This window comes from Agelaius tricolor, unplaced genomic scaffold, assembly GCF_023055355.1.
Source record: "Agelaius tricolor isolate 1412-34295 unplaced genomic scaffold, bAgeTri1.0.p SCAF_13, whole genome shotgun sequence".
NCBI classification, from domain to species: Eukaryota; Metazoa; Chordata; class Aves; order Passeriformes; family Icteridae; genus Agelaius; species Agelaius tricolor.
This window is the reverse complement of record NW_027269273.1, coordinates 14775351-14800003: the sequence shown is the minus strand read 5'-3', so window position 1 is coordinate 14800003 and position 24653 is coordinate 14775351. Positions and strand designations below refer to the sequence as shown.

At 36.7% G+C, this 24653-nt stretch overlaps 1 protein-coding gene across 26 annotated transcripts in view; it reads right to left on the bottom strand.

The window, feature by feature from the left end:
• Positions 1 to 598: 598 nt before the first annotated feature.
• Positions 599 to 24653, bottom strand: part of KCNMA1 (potassium calcium-activated channel subfamily M alpha 1) — a 415833-nt gene continuing 391778 nt past the window's right edge. For 9 of the 26 annotated variants that reach the window (XM_071438814.1, XM_071438813.1, XM_071438807.1 and 6 more), the window contains 5 exons: positions 18409 to 18603; positions 16725 to 16843; positions 14749 to 14973; positions 12624 to 12652; positions 599 to 6971 (listed from right to left, as the gene is read on the bottom strand). In XM_071438814.1, the coding sequence (XP_071294915.1) occupies positions 6817 to 6971; positions 12624 to 12652; positions 14749 to 14973; positions 16725 to 16843; positions 18409 to 18603 (723 nt within the window). In that variant the 3' untranslated portion in view covers positions 599 to 6816. The other 17 variants (XM_071438818.1, XM_071438823.1, XM_071438829.1 and 14 more) reach the window with 5 other exon arrangements.

Below are 24653 nucleotides of genomic sequence, written 5' to 3'. Positions count from 1 at the left end.
TTAATGATATCAGCCTTAATGACAAGGTTTTTTTTAGCAGAATGCCAGCCACATGCACACAATCTTACAGATTCCAAAAGGAGACTGTTTCTTCTTAAGCCTAAAACCATACAGTTGCATGTAGGATGATACCTAATTCCCTGCAATGGAAATGTAGTCCAAAACTTGCAGAAAATTTTTAAATGTAATCATCATGAGAAAGTAGAAAATCCTGGGCTGTTTAGCAGAATTATCAATCCATCTTAACTTGACCCATCAGAGCTAAAGGTGATATGAAATGGTCTGTTCAACCATGTAAAGTAGTTAAACGATACCAACTTTATCTGTATTTGACTACACAGCTGGTGTTAGGGTGCCATTTGTGGCTAGTGCAGAATTACTTATTTATGGTACCCACAGCATCCTCCATTGCAGCTGATATTAATTACTATTAGCAAGGAGCATGATTCTGGAGTGTAAGCAAGAGAGGAAGTCTGTTGAGTTAGTCTTCAGTCAAAGTATTAATAGCATTGGTTTCATGAATGCTGTAATATTTATGACTTGGTGATACAAGTTGCAAACTTTTCTAGAAGAGAAAAAAAACCACAGCAATATCTCCTTCTTTTAGAACACAAATACATAAATTTTAATCTGAGAAAAATACAAAATGAAACCATGTACAAGTTATGTACAAACCCTTTTTACAGGACGATATATTTTTCACTGGATATTACATATGACAAAGTCAGGTAGATCATTTCTGAGCACCAGCATTTGTTCTCTCTCACCAACCCATGATGTTAAAAGTAAAGTGATGAAGTCATACTCCTTTTTCTTGATGAACTTTTAAGTTAAGATGCTAGCTGGTTCTCAGTGTACCCCCTCACCATCTCCACTTCCAAACTATAACTAATGGAGACATGTGAAACAATCAGAAGATATTGTATATATGTATTTGCATGTGTGTGTTTTTTCCAAAGGAAGAAAGTGGTTTCATCAGTTTTGAACCTACAGAAATGAGAAAGTCAAAGTAATATATTTTTTTCTTTTTTTTTTCTTTTTTTTTTCTTTTTTTCTTGCCAGAGGTTAGAGTATTTGCATTGGCTAAGCATCTGTGTCCCAAGCTATGGGACCATGGCAGAAGCAGAAATTTTTTAACTGCTTGAGATAACTTCCGCTGACATTCTTATTTAGTTCCTACTAGTTATCATCCAGTCAACAAAATGCTTGTATGCCACACTTTTCTGTTTCTGAAAAATCTATGGGTTTTTTTACATTTATTCAACTGCCTATATGCTGTGTTCTGGGTTCTTTGCTTTTTTTACTTTATAGAGATCTCCTCTAAAATGCATTGACTGAAGCAGTAAGAAACCTTGTCTCAACATCATAAAGGTTCTAATTAGATGCAGCATTACTGTTTAGCTTCCTAAGTTAGATATTGCTCTAAATTAGAACCAAAGTAATGAAAGAAATTCCTTATATTTTATATTTTCTTAATTTTCCCTACCCCTTCTCCTTTTGGCAGTCACCAGTGCCACACCACTGGGCAGAGCAGATACCTCAGAGCCACAGTCCTCACTTCTGGCTCCAGTGGCATTTAGCTGGTGTACAGAGTGCTGCTCAGAGGCTGCACAGCCTCAGCGTGGCTGCATGCTCTGCAGCAAAGGGGACTGTGCAGAATAGATACACTGCTGACAGAAATATAGCTCTGATAAATGCTGGCACAGACTCATCCACACTAAAGGCCCACACACCATCCTGGGCAGTGACTACAGCAGAAGAGCCACTACACTCCTTTCATTATTTCAGATGGGGCTGTAACCACACCCACTACTATTGCTCAGCATGAAAATACTATAAATGGAATATCAGGAGACCTGGTGTGCATATATAGTGACTTCAAAAATATTTCCTTTAAGCCTGTGATTATTCAAGAATCTTTAGAATTAAAAAAAATTAAAATTAAAAAGGTGCTAAAGGTGCTTGTTTGCATGTTGGAGATTTTGGTGTTTCAGATGCCACAGAAAGGAAAAAACCAGAAGGCTTATAAAGAGTTCTCCTTTCCTCTGAATTTTTTTATGTATTTGCCATTGACTTTGACAGATATTCCCAGGCTAATCCACTGCAACACTGGGAACAGATTTGTGTTTTCACTTTGTCCCGTTCATCGCCTTTCACACTCTTGGTTACTTTGTTTAATCACATTCAAAACTAGAAATGAAAGGTGAGACACACACTTCTTTTGGTGCTGAAGAAATTCACAATGATAACAGCTGTAAAAACAAGACACACACACACACACACACACACACATTGACCTCAATATGTGTTCATTTCAAATACATTGGGATCCAGGAGCCCTTAGGAATCCACTTCGTAAACCATTTAAGCACCTGCTCTGTGTTTCAGTTTGTGCCCATGTGAGTCAGCTAGTCCAGGGCATCTGTTAACAATTTTATGGATTGACCAGTGAGTGGCCAAGCAGTGAAAACACAAATCATTAGCCATTTATAAATTATTGCTCTTTTTTTTTTGTCATATATGTTTATTCACCAGTTTATGCAACCAATTGTTGCAGTACTTGTTAGCTGTGGTTTAGACACACACAGCCCCAGCAAAACCTGAATGAGAACACACTATTTTACTTTCTTCTTCTCCTTCTACTACATGAAGAATCCAAGAAATGCAAAATCTTCCTTTGCAGGCCAAAAATAGCCAGCCTCATCCACCACCACCCAACAATGTATAATAAAAGTCTAAATGTTTTTGCAGTGTCTCCTGTACCTTGCCTTGCAAACTACATTTGTTCTGTCCTGCCTTTGGCTGAGGCCATTTAGTTCTTTTCACATCCAGTTGACCATGCCTGGCCGAGATCAAGAGATTTGTTCTTTCTGTCCTATGTATTCCCTGCTGTTGGGCCATGGATGCTGATTTGAAAGACAAGGTGTTAAAATGTCAGTGACAGTTTTAGAATGCTTTTAAAATGTACAAGGAAATGTTTTTGTCTTGTTTTTCCCAATTAACAAATACGTCATATACTTATTATTTTAGAAGGAACTACACGATCACATCAGAATGTTAAAATTTGCACTTAGACTATTCATATCTTCTTTACTTTATACCTTAACTTCTGCTGTGCTTGGCACTTGCCACCAAATCGATCAGAGGATAGTTTTATCCTTTCATCTTGGTGCTCATGGGCTTCAGGGGGAAAATTAAAACAATGGCCATGAAACAGAGAGAGCCAGCAGACTTTCTGGCAGTGTGGGAGCAGACAGGGGTGTGAGGAGGGCCAGAAGCACAGCCCAGCTGCAGCAGTGAGAGAAGGCTCTGCAGGATAATCTCAGTGCATCTCTCAGAAAACTAACCAGCATGGCTGGCTTCTGGTCAAACCAAGAGGAAACAGCAGGAAAAAATTCTTCCATATGCTACCCTGCAAGTCGTATTTTCTTCTTTTTTTGCCTTTCTTCACCCCAGCTCACGGAAAATAAAAATTATGACAACTTCTTGTGATGACTCTATCAAATACCTGCACACCCCTGTACATATGTGTGTGTCTGTACACACACACATCTGTGTGTACCCACATAGATACATATGTGTGTGTGCATGTGTGGACATGTATATTTGCAAACACACACACACAGACACACTATTTATCCAACACATGAGTTACCAAGAAAACAGTCTATAGCCTGTATCAGTAGTGCATGCAATTAATGCAACAAAACCACCCACAAAAAAAAAACCCAAAAAAAACCCAAAAACCTGGAAATCCTCCCCACCCCACTTTTTTTTTTTTTTTTAAATCTTTGCCTTCTGAGACAGGGGTAAAAGTCATTGATAAAAACCAAGAACTTATTTTTGTATCAGTCATCATGTGGTCTGTCAGCTGTCCCTTTCCCAGCCTTTTTCCCAGCTTTGATATAACTTCATATATCCATTTATTGGTGCTGGCCTTATAATTTTTAATGGCTGAATATTGAAGATTCCAATTGGTTTTCTATCTGTTCCTCCATCTAATTTCCAGACATCAGTCCTGCATCTTTGATTATCAAAAATAGGAGTAAGAAAATATCACTGATTCTAGCTTTTCTGTAAATGGGAAATGTAGACCCATAACTCCACCTGTTTCTCTCTGTCTTGTTTGCTCTCTGTGGGTGTTTTTTTATCAACCATTGCATATGGTGCTCTCTGTGCCAGAAGAGCTCATGAGTGTGTTCAGGTCTTGTCCTTTTTATTTACAAACAATAGCATGGGATTTTGGGGTGTGACTGTTAAATTGGACAGGGACACACACAAACCTCAGCAATGTAGGGGTGCTGTATTTGATTATTTCGTGTGTTTTACCCAGTGAATGTTCACTTCTGAAGGAAGGACACTCAGAAGTGACACTTTATATGATAAGGTATAAGTTATAATGTTCTATGCCCCTATAGTAAACACCAGTCTTCTCAGGAAAAAGAAATAAAAATTCATATGCATTTGGTGAGGTTGAACACAAATTTCTACAATTCTCCTGTACTCAGGACCAGCTTTTTTCATTCTGGTTGTAATATGAATGCAGTTCATAAATGAAAAAGGAGCACTGACTTCAAAGAAAAGGCTTAACATGACCCAATGCAGAGACTGGATGTAAATTATAACGTGTCACTAGCTGAAGCAGCATATGTTGGAAGAACTCACTGGAATTTATCTTCTCTTTTGGGGACTGTGAAATGCATTAAACATGCACCTAAGTAATAATGAAAAACTGCTTGTATTGTTTTGTTACTCTGTAGGAGAGTGAAATATTTTAAACAATCCAATTTTACAGATACTGTATTAACAATTCTCATTATTGTCTTTAAATAGCTATTCTACAAAATGTAACAACAAAATAGTCACAGTCCAAGAAGTCACTCCAGAATAAAGCCTATTAGGTGTTAGTATGGTTATACTTGTACTGCAGCCAGTGGACAAACATTAAAGCTGAGATAGTTTGGCTTAAATGTTGGATTACATAGTGGACATCATTGTTTTCACAATAAATTCATCATCTGCTTTGTATTTGTTTGATTCACTGATATTTCTCTAATGATAAAAATACCACGGTATGTTTAATTGTGGTGTTTAACAATTCTGCAAAATTACAAAGCCTAAAGTTAACTTGCACAATGAAAATCTGCTTTTCCTGATGACTCTGGTTTTGTGGTTTTGGTTTTTTGTTTCCCTACTATCACAGCCTTTCCTTTTTTTTTTTTTTTTTTTTTGTTTCCACACAATTGTGTCAGATGTTGCTTATTTGAGATAGAGAGAGTAACTAAATCATTTAGAACATAAATGCTTGGGTGGGTGGATACTGCAGCACAGATATGAAACATCACATTTTTGTCTGATGGCTATAAAGCTTGTTGGCAACTTTGTGAAACTGCTGACACAAAAGGCACCCATCAAAGGCCTTTTGCATGTTATCATAATAAATACATTCATCACTTTTATTATTTTTATTTGGTTTTTACTGTACTTTTGTGTGTGGTGTCCCAGCAAAGTAAAAATAAATAAAAGGAAAAAAAAAAAAAAACCAACCAGAAAAACAACTGCTAAAATAAGATGTTGCTCATTGTACGAATTAACTGAGGACAGCATGTTGTGAGATTGTAGAGCTGGAGCTAAACCAGTTTTTATCCCAATCTGAATTAACCAAAAGGGGATTCAGTGTGCCCTTTACTAGGGTATGAGCTTTTACTAAAGTGCAAGGATCTGGAGATAAATCTCTGTACATATCAGGAAGAATTTTTACCATCTCAGACCAATGAAAGGCCATCAGCACTTCTGAAGTAACGAAGTAACAAAATGTGGTAAATTAGATGGTTTATAACTGATGCTTCCATGCACTATTTTATGCACTCTGGATTAAATCACTGTAATAATGGCAAAAGAAGAAGAATTGCCAAGCTTGCCTTCCTGAAGTTAGCAACTGCTGATGGCTAATGGGAAGTGAAGTGCAATTGGCAGGTTTGCCGTTTCTAGCAGGGCCCTGTAAGTCCATGGCCCTTGCTGGGGCGGTGGCATTCCCTGTGCCTGTGTCACATCGTGCTCCCGGGGCTGCCACCGAGAGAAGGGGCAGGGCACAGCAGGGGAGTTGCTGCACCTTCACACAGCCGGCAGCCAAGATGATCTATATGTGTTAATAAAACAAAGAATACTTCTGAAGAATGTTACATGTACAAAAATATGACTTTCAACTCTGAAAATAAATAAGTTCAATTTATTAAGAGCTGGTGTCAATGCTGAACAAAATACACATCTTCCGATAAAGAAACATTTTGGTGAAGTGTAGGGGTTTTTTTCTTGGTTTTTTTTTTTTTTTTGATTTACTAAAATACAAGTTGGACCTTTTTTCTTTTTTGTAAATATATCATTTTTCTCCCTTAATTACATATCCTTATAACTGTGACCATCATTCTCCTTTAAGCCAAAGACTGAGGGTTTGTTGGGTTTTTTTTTAATTCTTAGGAGTCTGGCCACATATGCCATTTTTTTAAGGGAAGATACTTAACAATGAAAAAAGAAAAAGAAAAATATATTTTTTTCTAATAAATAAAAATAATTTAAAATGCTAGAGGCTATACATGACTAGTTTTGATTATGTTCATTTATAAATGAAATAGTTTCCAAAATACGTGGAAGCAATATTAAAGGCAGACAAACAAAGATCTGTCTACTTTATTTTCCCATTAAGCGTGCCCTTCTTAACTTCTCCATCAGTGGTTCAGCAAGTAAGAGGAATAAATGTCACATCACCATTCATGAAGTTTGTCAGGCTTTATAAAAATAGTTCTGGCTTCGAAGGAGTCAACATTCATCTTCAACTTCTCGTATTGGTGGTATCAAGCTGCTTGTCGATTTGTATTGATTGATCTGATTGGCCATGTGAGTGCTCATGGGCTTGATTTGAATGTTTCTGGGATAGGCATTATCCGGCTCATCTGTAAACCATTTCTTTTCTGCTAAGGAGCAAAAAGGGTAGAGACAGAATAAGGAGGGAAAAATGAAAGCGTTAATTAGTGAAGCACACATACACAGAAACATCAGAAAAAAAAAAAAGAAAAAGGGAGCAGTCAGTAAAGTTTATAGAAAACAGAGATCAATAGAAGGTGACTTTGACCAATTACTAGCAGTACAGTGCATTAGATTAATACCTCTGAAAATACAGTTATGAAAGGAGGATGACGCTTGCAGATTTGGTAATAGAAGCTAAAGAAAACTGCCAATATGTAGTTTGCTTGTTGGATGTAAGAGAGCTCTTTTCTCATGCTCAGGTGATTCATTTATTAAAAAAAAAAAAAAAGTCTAAACTAAGAAGCCAAAGAGAGCAGCTGGGATAAGGGTAATACAGAAAAGAGCATGTGAGTCTATGCACAGAGGAGCACCTAAAGAGGAGACTTCTCTGAACCATTTCAGCCTTGGGGTGGTGGCTACTGCTGGCCCGGAAAATCATGCAGGAGAACATAAAGAACTTTCTGCAGTTGGTGTTAGACTAAACAGGACTTGTATTCCTGCTGCCAGACAGCAGCCTTGCTGCACAGGGTGGGCATTAAATCCCTACTCTGAAACACAGGTGCTGGGGCACTACTGCACTCTAGGGTTTAAATGGGGTGGGGAACACACCAGACACTGCAGGTGACTGTGGCAGGGGCTCCAGCTAATCCTGAATGGATCAGTCCAGACGGGTGACAGCAAAGGCAAAGGAAGTAAGGACTTAAAGGAAAATTAGAGATTTCTTAAAGATAAATTTCTTTTCTATCCTTGAGCAGTGCCTGTTTCCATGAACACAGGAGGGATTATTATGGTGCGGCTTTAAGGTGGGCTGGGAGCAATGTGGGAGGATGCTGAGAGGCTGCAGCATTGCAGCCCTTTCCCAGCTGCTCATCATTGTAACCACTATGTTGCACTGCTCCATTGCAAGTATGGGCAAAAGCTTCTTAAAATTCACAAAAGAAAAAAAAAAATTCTTAGACCCTTTAGAGAGCATTTTCTGCTGTAATTTCTCAATGACGGCTATGCAACCTTACAAGATAACTTTATTCCAAGACTTGGGAACTCCTGATGCAGAGAGTGGCTAATGGCCATTAGGTGCACTTGTGCCTTGACAAGCATTTGTGAACAGAGTTCTGTCTCCATTCTTGTCCTCCTTCCCCAGATCCCAGAGGTGGGTGGGCAGAGCAGTGGACACTTATGGCTCTGGGCATTTCATTATTACATGGAAGGTTCAAAGTGTGTCACACCAGAGCTGCTACTCTTACATGTATGCACTACTTTCCAGTCCAACGGGGAATCCAAAATGCTGCAGAAGCTTTAGGGCCTCACTTACATAATATAAACTGCTACTTTTCTAACCACTGAAATGCTGCAGTATCTGGAATCAACACAGGAGTGGAAATAATGCTCATTTTTTAATAAAGAAATAAATAATTTAAAATTAGCAAAGCAAAATTCACCTAGAAACCCAAGGACTGAGCACAAAAGCTCAGGAGGTTAAGGAGAGAAAATAAATTGAAAGGCTGAGAAAAATAGAGGAAAAATACCTGGACATAACTGCACAAAAATAAACAAAGACCTTTGGAGTTAAAGTCTCTCAAGAAGTAGCTTAATCCCCAGAATTACTGGACTTTTCAGTCACTTTCATGAATAACAAATTAAACCGCTTTATGTGGACTTTTAGAACTTACAAGCCAAACCCCCACTCCCCATTGAAACCTTTGCTACCCATTCTTACACATTTTTAAAAAAATTAAATCAAACCCTGGAATTATATTACTTATTAATGGCTTATTACTGAAGGGAAATGGAACTACTGTGTTGTTTTTCTTGTAATTTTCTAAAATGCTTTTCACTTGTGTTTAAAAATATCCTACTCATTTGTGACCAGACTAAATAATTCCCTGCCCCCTTAAAGGTGCCTGAGTCTGAACAATGTTTAATCTCCCATCTCCCTCTCTCTCACCTATTATAATTAAGTTCCCTTTGATTTGAACAGATTGGACGATAGGAATTCATAATGTTACATCCTGCACACTGAAGCTAACTGATTAAGTGCTTTAAATTATTCTTCCTGACAGAATGATAAAGTTACAATCTGTTCAGAGATGATCTACAGCTTGCCAGACTCCTACCGTTTCTTTCTACATTCATTTATCTTTTTGTCAAGCAGTTAAAAAAAAAAAAAAGCCTCAATTCCATAGATCTTTTAAAGTAATCAGAACATCTGAATTATTAATGAGACTTTAAGGGAATGATTCCTGATGGGGGCCGGCTTAAGAAAGGTTGTAGGAAAAAGAAGTCTGGGAATGTGTACACATCAAAATAATTTCAGCTCCATTTAAAAAACCATTTAGTTCAAGTGTGACACATGAACCATTATGCATTTGTGGAAACCAATTTTATGTGATCTACGATTAAACTAACCTTTCAGAGAGGTGTAAAGTGTGATGGTTATCATGTTTTAAAAGCCTTGTGAGATCACACAAACAATTTCAAACTAACAGTTTTCTAATGGTTTGTGTTTAAAATGATTTTGAGGCAAGTTAAGCACCGTGAACTTTCATTGCTACCTTGTTTTTTTTAACACATGGTGCAAAAACTTTCCTTACAAACAGAACTTGGTGCAAGTTAATTCAAGTTGTAGCAAGTAAGGGGAGGCTTGTGTGAGTGCTGAGAATCAGAACTGTGTTGTGCTTCTCACCAGCCAGTGTAAAGCACTTCAAAATACCCTACTTTCCCTAAAATTTTCCAAATAAGCTATTTATTTATGTGTTAAATTTAAAATAGAACTCCTATATAGGGAGCTGTTCTTTAAAAAGACACCACCCAGTCTCTTTTTGCCTTTACCTGGCAAGTAATACATACAGAACATTAATAATAAATACAGAAGCTAGTAGATTCTAATGTCTTTTGCTGCTTAGATTTCTTTTTGCCAGTGCTGAAACCTTGACCCAAGCATTATCATTTCCAGCATGCAATGCTTAGTTCCAGCTTTATACCTTTCCTGTTCCTCTCTGCTGTCAAAATTATCTTTGACCACATAACGATGAATCTCCTGTGCAAATTCATTGCCCTCTCTACTTACCTTTGAAATGTGAGCTCAACACTCCTGATCTTTACTCTTGGCCACTATGATATTCTGCTCCCAGTCACTAAATGTTCTTCTTGAAGCCCCTACACAATTTTCAGTCTTTTATGCTATGCTTAAAGCCTGATTTTGGTATGTCTTCCAGAGTCCTACCATAGATTTTTATCTTTAATATTTACTTTTTCCTTTACATCAGTTCAGAAACCCCCTTTTTTAAAGTCTTTATATATTGCTATACTCATCAAGTATTTTTAAGCTCTCTGTCATATTGAGTCTGTTTCTCTCCCTTTTGGAATATGCATATTGATCCTTACCAGAAATGTTTCTACGTTATAGTGACAACAAGCATAGTTTTTTACCTTAATTTTTAGGAGCTGCTAAAAAAGTCCCTGATCTTCCTACGCTATTTGACAGGCTTCTTTTTGACAGCATCACCTGAGAGATGTTGGAACAGCTTAGTAACTGAATGTATTAGATGGCAGAAAACACTTACTCTCCTCTCAAACATCTATGTTTGTAATGGCCTATCAGCATCAGTGCATCCAGGAGGGTTCAAAAGGCTCAATGCTCTTATTACAAATAAATAAAAATTATTGTTTTTGTGTAACACTCTTCCCCGCAGCATAAAAAAAATGATATAAATAACCAAAGTAAAAAGCTCAAAATACAGTTTCTTTAAGTTGTATAGGATTGCAGCAATTCTCTCCAAGAGATTCATTGTACTGGTGCTTTAAAATTTCTATCATTAATTTTGGACTGAGTAGCAACTTAGAGCAAATGTCACTGTGAAACACCCTCTCTTCTAAGCAGAGGCAAAGAAAATACTACCCAAACATAACACAAAGGTTTTGCTATATTTGTATTCTCACCATAATCCCAGGTTACCTTTCAACTGTTTAAAACATGCATTTTTTTGTCTTCTGTGACACTTGCAGTTTCAAATTAGTTTGCATGTATGTGTTTGTGTGTCTCCTCCCTGCATGTAACCATTTTGTTTATAACTAAGCTGAAAATTCTTCCATGTAATTTGTTCCTGCATGAGAAAGAAAAGTATTGAAAGTTTCTCTACCCACCTGCTCAGAAATTCTTTGTTTGGCAGATGAATATTTTACATTTAGCAGGCAGTAAGAAATTTGCAGGGAAAGAGAGAATAAACTATTTTTTCTATGAAGAACATTACTTTCCTCCAGGGCAACTAAAGTTTTGTGACAAAGATAATGTTCTGGACTTGTTCTTGATTTTTTATTTTTTAAACTACCAAAATTCTTAGTTTTGACAATGGGAATTTCACTGGAAAATGCCTGATTCTCTCTGTTTAGGTCAATAGGAACCCATGACAAGAACCTGGAGGTTTGCTAGACATGGTTTTGTGTCAATGCTTAAGCTCACTAAGAATTTGGCTTCGCATGCTGAAACCATGCTGAGACTGATATAAATGGCAGGACCTTCATTTAAAAACCTAAAATGTCACTTCCTGACATTGGTGATAATTCTTCACTTTCAAAAACTAACCATTTTACTATGGTTCTCTGACTTGGGATAGAACAGGAGATTTCCTCTTACTTTTCAATATAAACACCAACATAAAGTTGATTTAAGTATTTCTCTACTTATAATGATCAGCCTCCATTAGTATATCCATATCAGAAAACCTTCATCACTATAATAAAGTATTTGATCAATCTGACTATAGTCAGCAGTGGCAATTATACACAACAGTACTAAAAGTCAAAAGTTTTAGAATTCTAACTTCGGGATAGAGGACAGAGGTGGAGTAGACTCCAATGTAATTTGAAGAATTTAGATTTGATTTAGATTTATATTAGATATTCCTCTTCTGCTGCTCACAAAGTAGGCAAGTTACTTCGCTAATGTACACTGTTTATGTCTTTTCTATTTGAGCTGCACTGTTATACAAATACTATTTTTTTGGATAAAGATCATTATGTAGCATGTGACAAGTGGCTTCATATTAACACCCTTCTTTCTCTGCTAAATGGAAAACAGATAAAACATTAATGGAAAAGCATTTTGGTGTCAAAGCCATTAACATTCTTCCAAAATGTGTAACTGCTCTCAACTATCTTCCATCAATTCTGCCAACATAAAAAGATGCTCATGTACATACATGGGGAATAGGAGAGTAGGGAGGGGAAGGGAGGAAAGAAATTGGAATGAGGAATGGGAAATTAAAGTAATGTCTGCACTACGATAGGCATCTTCATTGAGCAGGAACCTGGGTGTTTACAAAAGGACACGTGCAATTAGAAAGGCAAGCAGATGAGAGGAGAAAAAAACAAAACAGGGTTGAGAAACAGCAGCAGCAGCAGCAGCAGCCAGTTTTACTTCTGGTTTGGTGGGAAAAAAAAGGCAAAAGAAAACCAACAAAACAATCAACCAAACAAACAAACCAATAACTGAATAAGGTTTGTAACTATTTTTTTTAATTTCACAAGTTTTCACAAGGACAAAGTTATAGAGGGAAACCCACAGCAGTTGCTAGGTCATGCAGAACCATTAATTTTCATACCTTGGCCCATTCTATTCATCCTTGTTGCACTTTAGAAAAAGAAGTAAGCTATGTAAGTTTTACAATGCTTTTAAACTGTCATATTTCTGGTTGAGCACTTTAACTGGCACATCCTTGTAGCAATAAATATTCTGAGGGCAAAACACGATAACTTTCTTTGCAAAAAGGAACACGTGAATTTTTCTTTATGATGAAGAGCAACTGTAATAGTCTCATTTGTAGGGGAGCAACCATAATTTGCAATGTATTTCACTGATTGGACTTACAGCTGCGTTTGAATGCACACTCACACATATAGACTGTATTCCAATCATTATGCTCAGCACTGCACAGTGGTATTCTCTGTAGCCCACTTACACGGTTCCAGGTTTTGTCAGTAAAAGTGCTTGGCTTTATTGTCAATTCACACAGCAAGCAAATCTTCAAAATTATCATGCTTGGGGAAGGGGAAGGTAGAAGACAAAACTAACCATAAAAGCACCTTGATTGGGTTGGCAGTTACAATGCTAATCATTCAAATCTAAGTATTTTTCTGTCTGCATGCTTTCTTGCTGGATAGCCAGGGAAGAGGGTATGTGTTTCTGCCTTCCCTACCCTCGGAAACCCTCCATAACCTAGAGCTAGCTGTATATTTCAAAATATACATTGGCTTCTGAAGTTTAAACCAAGAAAAAAAAAGTAAAAGCAAGCCTGAACTATCATTCCTATGGCTGTCTAGGGCAGGTTCCTTTCCACTACTTTATTTAGTTCCCTGCCACAACTTTGTTTGGCCACATGTGTCATTGGTGACAATCTGCAAGAACTAAATTCTGGCAAGTGCACGGAACGCAATGCCTCAGCACTGTGAATATTTCCAACCCAACCCTCTTGTTCTCCTCATTAACAGTCTGGGGCACAGCACCTTTTCTCCCCAAATGGGAGAGATCTAAAGGCACTCAGTTGTCTTCCCTGTATTCCTGCACACTGGCATGCACCTGTTGAAAAAACCAGGTACAACATGCAGCAAGATTTCTGGAGGTTCTTCACATATTAGGACTCTTGTTGGAAGATTTATATGAACACTAACTTGGAAAAGTTAAACTACCATCTGGGGAAAGGAACAAAGTCCCTGGAGATCTGATATGTAAGCATAGAAAAATGCTTGCTCTTTTCTGAACATTATTTATTCTGTACATAAGGTGACTAATTCACCTTTTAAAGACGTAAAAGTCCCAAGAAGGCAGTTTTTAATGACTTACATCCAATATTTATGATACATATGGCTTTTTATCCCAAATGTCAAAAGTGAAAGAAAATATAGCTATTCATGTGGCAATATAAATAGACAGAATAATAATTTAATATGCAATTAGACTCTTTCTAAACTTAAATTAAACCATTGGAGTTGTAAAACTTCATGCCCCGACAATTTCAGTGTTAAAGGGAAAATACACCATCTCCAAAAGACTAATATTTTAGAGAAAGTTCTTAAACAAGCAGAAAAGTCCCTGATATTGCTTTGGTATAAAGCAGATGTCTAGCAATAATCTATACAAGGAGTGTAAGCCCTATATAATATAAGCCTTGAGAGTGAAAAATCAGCAGGGATTTTTTTTTTTTTTTTTGCATGGTTTTTGTTTTTTTTCAATAGGAGAGTTTTATAAGCTTCAAATAAATGTATGAGCTCCTGTAAATATGAGTATTAAAAAAAACCTACTGCAACATACATCAACACTTCTGCACTAAATGACTTTCTTTGTGTAACTCTGACATCAAGAGCAAGTGTTCATGTTAAATATACTCTATTTTCGGATATGTAGAGTAACTGCAGTGAGTTATTTATGTTTTCAGTGTGCCTATGGGTTTGGAATTCTTTTTTTATTCTCCCCTAGCATCATAAATAACTTTTGGTCCGTCTGCTTTGTTGCTGTTGTGCTTAAGGGTTTTATGGTGGTGAAATAAAAATGACAATCACATGCACACTGTCATACATATGCAAAATATGTGTACAAAAAAGGGAGAACTCCATGGGAAAACAGGGAACATTACTGCTGGAAACATTAACCGGGGAGAATGGGTGGTGAATGCAAGTTTCACACACAGTGGGAGCAGATACACATATCAAAGTCTATCTTCCTGCACATACTTCTGTTTGTCCCGGGAATCTCTGCTCTTGGTGCGGTTCGGTCGGTTGGCTGTCGATGGGATGGAGTGAACTGAGGAGCTCTTCTTGCTGGAAGAGTAGGAGGAATGGGAGGAATGAGAAAGGCTGGCTCGGGACTGGCCAGCGTTGTGGTCAAATTGCATCAAACAGAAGATCAAGTCCGTCGGCACAAGCTCAAATTCATATGGTGGGTTTGTGATAACATAACTGGGAAGAAAGGAAGACAGAAAAAAAGAAAGAAAAAGAAAATAGGTTTAGATTTACACTAAAAAATTTCTTCTAGAGTTGTTAGCTCAGGAACACTTAGCCAAATTTTTGCATTTCTGTTTGTACCTAGTTTTAGCTCACATAATTCCCACTATAGATTAGGACCTTTTTAAGTCAGCTGTCACTTTTTTATGTTTTCTTTCAGACAGACAAAATTCCTGAGAATGATGTTCTTCAAGTGAATCACATAATGATTTTTCAGAGAAACCACCATAGAAATCATGCTCCTTTCTCTGGCTGCACCATAATGCAATGACTCTAGCAAATATATTTATATACTGACAAAAAACAGTACCATACCCACCACAAACAGTATTTAAAAGAATGGCTGAAAGGCAGAGAGAGGAGGATTTCACATGCAGCTTATTTAAATACATATCACATTTAAATACATATTTACATAGTTATTAAATATTTAAATACAGTCAATAGAACAAGGGATCTAATTATTGGTTTGGATTGTGACTGTAGTTAAAACAAGTTAAGGAAAATACATCAATAACTTTATAGCAAGGTTAATTTTGTTCATTCACTCCACATGTACATTCATGGCCTCAAAGAGCATTTATAAAGAGAAATCTGCACATCCAAGAATCCAATTTATTGCTTAGTATAAATCCCAGGCCTGAAATAAGAACTTGCTCAATTTCAAGAATCCCCACCTTCACCTAATGGCCTTTCAGGGTATGAAGAACTTATAGAGCAGCTGCTAAATTTTTTCATGCATGTGAAAAACAGACTTGAGCGAGGCAATCGGCATTTTCTGTCCAAGCAAGAAATGAGTAAAAATTGAACATAAAGCTCATGACTTCTTTTCAAATTAATTCAATGCTCATAAGAAATCTGCTTAGCTGCTTCAGGGACAGAAGTCCCTTATTACGCCAACAAATAATCCCAAGTACAGTAACTACAGTGTAAATCTAAACTGCAACTCAATTTTTCTACCCAATTTATTCAAATTCTTACAGAAGAAGCCGCCTTGGTGGGCTGCAGTGCTGTTTATTGCCATGTTCACCCAATAATGATGCTTTCTGTAGAGCATGAAACAGTAACAGATGGTAGATTTGTGATACTTCTGGTATGGGTCTGTGTGTGTATTTCTAGGAAGCAGTTAATTAAGACACATTTCAAGCAAGCTGCTAAATGGCCTTCAGTTTGCAAAGATGGAAATGTGTCTGCTCTATTTAAAGCACTAAGGTCAGGCTTGGCGCTACTGAAGTAAAAATGTAGTCTACCAAGAGAAGGGTTTCCATTTACTGGAAGAAATTATGCTTAGACACAGATGGTACTGATGGGAAGCCCACAGGAGTATTATTTGAGCATTCAGAAAAAAGACTAGCTACTGTAATTTAAATTATTATCCCACAACTTGGAGTTGATTCATATAAGGGAACTGAGGTCCTTTCCTTGCAGGCAAACAGTGGATCACCATAGAGCAAACAAGCTAAAGATGCACTCTGAAAATTTAATTAAAAATTTTTGAGTAATATCAGCTGACACCTTACACTGTGATATCCAGCTTATGATTTAAAGTCAGACAGAATCATGGTGAAATCTTTAAAGAGGGTTGTGGAAAAGTTATGCAAAAACGGAGCAAGCTCTTTTTTATATTTATTACAGGCACTGGGCTTTTCCTTGCTGAGAAGACTGAAGAGCAGTGAAGCAGAGATGTTCTAAAAGACCAGACTCACCGTTTAGTGCATTGGCTGGGAGTACTTAGATGTGCATCCCTTAATCGATAAATTCCAAAGCAAAGCATATTGTATGTTTTCAGTGCTTTACAAAACAGATCTCCATAACAACCTCCGTCCTAGAGGAAAGAGAGGAGGTTAAAAAAAAAAAAAAAAAAGAGAACAGCACATTTTTTTCCTTTCTTTGCTCTGTTAACACAATGTCAGGGAACAGGTCGTGCAGTATGAACTTATAAAAAAGGGACAATGTATAGACAGTCTGTTCTTTGTCTCAAATGAGAGCCTTTTACCAAAAGAAATGAATAATCTAAAAGTTTTATTTCAAATTAGTAAATATGTAAAGTGATGATTGTTATTTTGGAGAGCCTTAGTCCATAAAATAATGGCAAATTAGAAAGAGTGAGTGATTTGCTTTAAGCTGGAAATCTAAATTTTTGTACCAGACAATGCATATTCTACAAATTACATTAACTGTGGTATTAAAATTGTTAGTATCTTTTACTCTTTCTTGGCAACAGTCATACTGTCATCCAGAAAAAAAAATTGAGGAGCACAACAAAAATTAGAGTTCAATGGGTTTAAAAGGATAATAAATTATCTGCTGCTGTAAAATAATGACTAAATGTATGATTAGCAAAAAATAAGTTTAGATTTGCTCATCTGTATATCCAAATAGTGATTCTTTAATAGTCATGAGTGTCGATGCATTCTGCCTTCACAGATGTAGTGCAATTGAGGCTCTGGTGAAACAGCCTTCAAAAGATTGGTGTTGCTTATTTTATTTGTGGAAATGTTAGATGAGTTTTGCCAAAGAGTTTTGATGTGCTGCTAGTCTCAGCTGCAGCTAGACGGCTACAACACCTGAAAGGCTGTAGGCTTCTATCTGTGCCCTCTTGCCCTCATCCTTAAACTGGGATTCCCTGTCATTTCTGTGAAGGTCACTCTGTTCTTTTTGGACAGGGCTGGTCAACACAGGGTTAATTTAAGAAACATCAAATCCTACATCATCATCAAAGCAGAGTGGGTGCTTTGGGATTACCTCAAGATTTCATAATGGGGTCCAGAAAACATTTGTAGATATTTTAGTTTTATATAATGCACTATTTTTATAAGATCATTTATTTATTTGGTTTGGGATTTTAAATTTTTTTTCTTGTTTTTTACTTCACCCTTAGAACAGTGCAGTCAAATTATCAGAAGATGAGGATTTCATAAGAATTTTAGTTCATCCAAAACCAGCAGAAACCAAACCTTACAAACCTTTGTTTTCAAGCTAATAAGCAGATTTCAAGAACTGGAAGCTCTGTGAAAACACTGAATAAGCTTATCAACACCCCAAAAAAGGTATATCTATACATATTGAATAAATTTGGAATTCATTATTGCTATAATGGTTATATCATCCATATCAGCTCATCCATCTCTTTAGCTGACAATGAAGAAGAGCCACAGGATTTTCTGTATGAAATATGCAGGCAGGGATCCTGGGCAATCATACAGCTTCTTAAAAAGGTAAAGAGCAAACCTGGCACTCTGTGCTATAAATTTTTAAACAATCCAAAAGCTCTATTAAATTCAATAATAGAAATTATATGCTTATTGAGATAGATTTTTCACTCAAGCCTGAGAGACAGCTAATAGAGCACAGACCAGCCTTGGCTCTGCATTTCCCTCATGATCTTACCCCTAGGTCTGCAAATGGCCCATCATACAAAGCCAACTGAGCAACTCGACACCTGTCCCTGTTTGCAAGTGTCTGGGGCGTGCTGTAACCTCCTCTCAATGCATTTTCCTCAGCAATCAGTGCTTCCAGCTCTGGTGTGGCTCCTCCTGTTACCAATGTCCGTATCAGTGTGAGGATATTGTCATTGAAGTATGTCTGCAGAGATAAAAGAAAGCTCTTTAAGCAAACACCATTAAAGTCACAACTGAAGACATCCAAATTACAACTTTTCCGGGTTTCTGCTGTTTAAAGTTCTTGGCTGTCTCTTCAAATAATTTTATATAGAAAGTGAAAAGACAGCAGCCTCCAATTACTCTATTTTCTTCTTTCCCATTAGGCTCCTATACTAGATCCTTCCTTTTAAACACCAATTCAGGCTGATTTTTATTAAAGTACAAAAATTTGAATGATTTCTGTTTCCTATAATTGGTGTTAGTAGTGATGCAATGACTGCTTTCCTTCTCATCGCCCTCATGTCTCATAATGGGCTTTAGGACATGTAATTGTAAAATTCAGACCACATTTAAAGCTTACACAGGCTAGATTGCCTTTTTACTCTTGTCACCAATTCGTTGGGGAGCTGCCTTTGTGCTGCAAATGTCATTACTTATTACTGTGGCTGGACTCTAGCAGTCTAACCGATGTATTGTACTAAACATCTTATTACGAGACTTGACAGTGTTCAGACATAAGCATGTATCAATTAAACATCTTGAGTTCATTCCAGATAAATGTATGATGAGTTGGGGATCCTGGTGGTCCTTTTAAAAAACTCTAGGGTATAGGGTAAGTGTGGTTTATTAGGGAAGATTTACTCCACACTGACATTTTGCCAGCATCTGTAGCATTGCTGGTCTGTCAGGCAAACAATGGGTATTTAAAATATTAATTTAAATCCAGATGAATGACTTTCAAGTTCACTTAAAAGTATACTGGTATAGTTCAGACATACTCAGTTAAACCTCTGCAATGTATTGTACCGGGCAAAAAAAATGTTGAACAAAAAAAAGGAAAGATTGTCACTTACAATGTCACCAATGTCTGAGTTTTCAGAAGCTTTGAAAGTGCAAGGAACATAAAAGGAAAAAATGAGCTCACTGTAGAGTACACAGGATTGACATTACTGGATTTCTGGATTTTGTTGAATTTAGGACTTATAACAAATGCCTGTAATCCAACCAAGTAAAAATGAATAGTGAATTCTCCAACAGTGCTTGTTGTCTAAAGATAAGACTTTTAAAATAATACTTTTCAATGAAATTCATTGCTCTAGCCATATAATGTAACTGCATTTAATACATGGGTAAACTGAGGTAGAGGTTGAAATATTTTATCCTGAGATCAAAAAGCAAAACTGGCTTCCTATCCATGTTGCTTTGATATTCTTTCTTTGTATAATGAAACTTCAGTTTCATTGTTTGCTGGAGATGACAGATAAAACAGAAGAAAATGAGTTCTACGCAGCAATGTTTTTCAATTTACATTGAAGTTTCCTAACTTCAAGCTTCTCTGCTTATTTTCATAGGCATATATGCCATTCACCTGTTGACTAAATTAAAATGGGGAACGTATTCTTACTGTTATACATGCCCTAAAGCAAATACTTGCATCTCATCAACTCCAATTATTTAAGTTAACCTGGTTAAGGCACTACATATTTTAGCTACAAAGCATATTGTAAGGAGTAGTCTGACATAAGCAGAGGTTCATGAAGATTCAGCCAGTCTAAAACAAGAGCTGATCTCAAATCAGCTCTTACACATGTGGATGCACTGGGTAACAATTCAAGTGTAATACTCAAACCTCTCTTAACTTATAGAAAAATCAATGTGACCCCTTGCAGGAATGTAAGTCTGGAGCGATTACATGATGTTTAATAGGAATTGCCACCGTGAGAGAGAGAAGACATTCAGCCATGATTGTTTATTTTGCAATTACTTCTTTCTTGATGTACCTGAGATGAAATCAGAGTCACCCTCTTTGGCAACTCTTTCCACTCTGCTATACCTCTAAGGCAAAGCTAAGACCCTTATTAGCAAAGGAAGCAGCATTTATTGTGGAACAGTGGCTTAATTTGGGTTTCACACCATGACTGATGCGGATGGACCATTCAATCAGATGGATGAGTGCAGCTAAAAGATATTTCTTGGGTTTGCTTTTTTTTTTTTTGGTTTTTTTTTTTTTGCAATCATTGGGAGAAAATATTCCAAGGTTCAGGACAAACTGCTGCAGCATTGCATCTGATCAGAAAATGTCCAACCATAAGCAAGAAAAGATGGGTGAATAGGAAGCTGCAACTTCTCACCTTCCCTAAACAGGGTTACTTCCTTCTGTACTAAAGTATTTAGCACTCCTCAATAAAAAGCTGCTGCCCATGCTTTTGATTGTCACAAAAATCAGACTCCGCATTGCCAGTTTGGAACTAGGGAAACACTGAAAAGCTGAACTAGCTGATATCCATTTCCTTTGGAATAATAATACGCTGAAATTAATTTGAGAGTGATCTTCTACTTGCTCTGTGGGAGGGTACATGGCCTGAATATGCCAGTACTTATAAGAAACTGATCTACAGAATGCCTTTGGAAAGGTGCTGTTGTACTTAAAGTAACAAAGCACTTTCCAGTGATGGGAAAGAATCCCTTTTGTTGAGTGTACATCAAATCTGAAGAAATACTTGTTTGCTATTGTTGTTAACCAAACCCCACACTGGACATGTGTGTGATACCACTTTAATCAGCATCTGGAATGAGAGTATGAAATAGGTGTATTCTAAACACAGGAAAAAAGAAATGCATAACAGACAAAAACTGGGTAAATAGCAAGGAAATTGTGACACAGATATCTGAGCTAGCAGTGCCACCTAGCCATTGCTTCAGAATTGTAGTGCAGCTCTTTCAAATGTTTCAAGGATGCTTTCCCATTTGTTCAATCATTTTTAAAGTATAATTACCAGAGTGCTTATGTTTTGCAGTTAATGCTGTCATGTCTTTTAAACTAATTGGTCTTCTACAGAAAATTTAACTGAAAATTAGCACATCTTTTAATAATATTGCTTTAACTTTAATAGCACTTTGCCTTTCATTTATAATTACACTAAAATTGTCATTTTTCAAGCTATATCTGCCTTTTTTGTGTTTGCTAGTGGGTTTTTAAATTAATTTCTTTTAAGAAGACTCCTCCTCCTCCTCCACCACATGTGGTTTTTAACCTCACTTTCAAACAAGTATTTTAAGTTGCTTTTCTCATTGAGTTGAAGGAATAATATATATCCAAACCTGAGGAATGACTGAGCTAACATCAGTAATTCATACCAATAACAAAAGGGTCTTTAAGACAGAATAAACACCAGACAATAACGAAGAGCATTTCACCATTTGAAAATCTATTAATTCTTAAACTATTGTCTAAGCTTTAAAGAAGATTGGAACACTTTAAGTTACAAGATGCTGCTTACTAATTCTCTGAACAGAATTGCATGAAAAATAGTCTTGTGTTCACATCAAAGATTAGAACAGTTTATTTTCTGTATAAATAAGACTGTGAGGATCCATGAGGGTGAATTCTTGAGTACAGGACATAATGAAAAGTTATTTTTAACTGTTTTAATGATTTTCTTCCATTCTGTGTACTTCTGTTTATATGAAGAAAAAGTAGGATTTGGTAATACAGAAAGCAATCAAGACCTGAAGTTCTGGCACAAGCAAATGAATTCCAGGGTGGTGAATGTTGAGTGGTATCACCTGGTGCTGGAGATCCCTGTCTCCAGCAGCACCTGGGTCTGTTGCAGTGCAGGTGTGGGAGGGACACCAGCCTGCCAGAACTGCTGCAGTTCTTTTGTCTTCAGTGCCAAAAGGAGGAGCAGGGAAGCTTTGGCTCTCAGGCCAACTGCTCAAACCTTTGAAGGTTCTGTGTGTTGAAAACTGGTTTCCTTGCATGTACAGGATTTTATGGAATAACTATCTCAACAAGACCCAGAAAGAAGCCCCTGCTGCTCAAATATTTGCTCCTTTGACTATCCTATGCCATATAACTTTTCTATAGCTGAAGATAACATTTTTAAAAAACAGTTACATAATCTAAAAGATGCTTCCAATCCCATACTTTTTAGTTACATTTCACTTGGTGAAAGGCATGCTCCACTTTCCAGAAGTGGTGTTGCCTTGAGACTGACATAGAATGTGTATTATTTCCCTGGGTTTGCATATGCTATGACAAAATAAATATTAATATATGATTTAAGTACCTGATGGCAGTAGATGTCTCTTCAAAGACCTAGTAATAATTAGCTGGAGCACTTTAACAATAGCCACTGCCAGAGTTAAAACATGAGCCAAGCCCAGAGCCTTCCCACAGAGCACAGTAAAGCCCTTGAACCGAACCTGGTGAGATCACTGCTACCAACTCATCAACAACACAGTGCAGGTTTTGAGCTGGTTATTGTCCTCTGGGCAATGGTGTTTGAGCTACTGCACTGTGAATCCTGGCCTTGTGGGAAATATTGCCTTTGCTGCAAAGCCAAACTGTGTGTAGATGACCATGCATGGCACTTTGAAAACTAAACTACATTAAGCGTTTCACCTTTGAAATAAGAAAATAACAAAAAATTTCAAACTTAAAACGTCCAGATGTCCAGTACTGTCATCTTATCAGAAATAATGCTAAACCAGGAGAATGCAAAGATCTCCAGCACTCAGACTTGAATTACAAGGTTACCACATTTTCTAATCTGCGATTCATGAGTTGGGTTTGATGCACTACTCCAATATTATAAAACTATAAAAAATAAAACTTTAATTTAATACTGATGAATACTGTAGAATTATTATTGTTATTATTATTGTCCAATAACTTAAGCAAATTAATTTGAATATATTTTGTAGCTTTTTTTCCCTATACCTACATCTATATGCAAGTTTCAGATGACCCACAGCTCAGAAATAATACTGCATTCATGGCTATTATTCAACTTTCTAATCTTTCTTACACTTGCTTTACTACAAAACCCCAGTACTGTAGGAAGAGATTCATTCTTAAAGAAGCAGTTAATGAAAATTTGCATTGTACACTATATAAGGAATTTTCATTACAGATATCAACAGAGATCATAAACTGGAATTTTTCTATCAAAAATAAGCAGTAAAACCCACTGAATCACTAAATAGATAGAATAATGAACTATATACTTGTCTCCAAGTGAGCTGGCAAAAGGCAGCAGAGTGCACATTATATACTTCTTACAGAATTCCTGTGAAATTAATAGGATGGAAGCATGCCTACAGATCTCACAATTTAGCTAGGATTTCGGGTTCATTTTCCCATATTGGAAAAGTAGGAAGTTAGACACATTAAATAGAAACTGTTTGCTAAAGTAAGTGTACTTTAGGAAAAAAAAGAAAGGTAAGAAATAATATAGTGAAAACAGATTAGTTTCTGTGAGAAACACTCTTTTCCTTGGCAAAGTAGTAAAAGGATAACACACCTCCCCCATGGGAATATGGATAGTGAAGGGAAAACATCTCACACATTTTACACTTTCTGAGTGGTCAGGAAGAATTGTACTTTTCCAACTCCTTGCTGGGCCTTTGAGGAATAAAGAGAAAATAACACTGCCACTGATCAGAAAACTGGTGAAAGAAAAGACAGGATAGTGAACAATTCTAACTGACTGAATCCTTGCCTTTCTTCTTGATTAGTATTTTTTTTAAGTAGAGAATTTTCTACTCTTGTTTTCACATTTCTCTGGCTTCAGGCTGCACTGTCCCTGACACATAATATGACCACTTAGATGTGAAAATGTTTAGAAAAAGAACTTTTATGGAATGGAACTGCAAAAACAGAGGGGCATGTTGCCCAAAACTAAGCGTTTAGTTTTATAACTAATAAAAGCTAGCAATAAATAAAAACATTAAAATTTCTGAGCAGGCATGCTATACCTATTTTTTATTGCATCACTATTATTTACTTGAGACACCTTTGCACAAGGAAGCAATGATGTCCACAGTATCTCACTCTCTTTCTGTGGCAACCAGAAGGATTAACCCTACTTTTTCTTGATTCTGAAGTGCCCTACTGAACAATACATTCACAGACATTGGCTATGATAATAATGGGAGTAGATAAACAGCTCTAAGTAACATTTGGAATCTTCATGTTAAATTATGCCCATTTATAATGTGAATATATAAATTATATAATAATATATATAA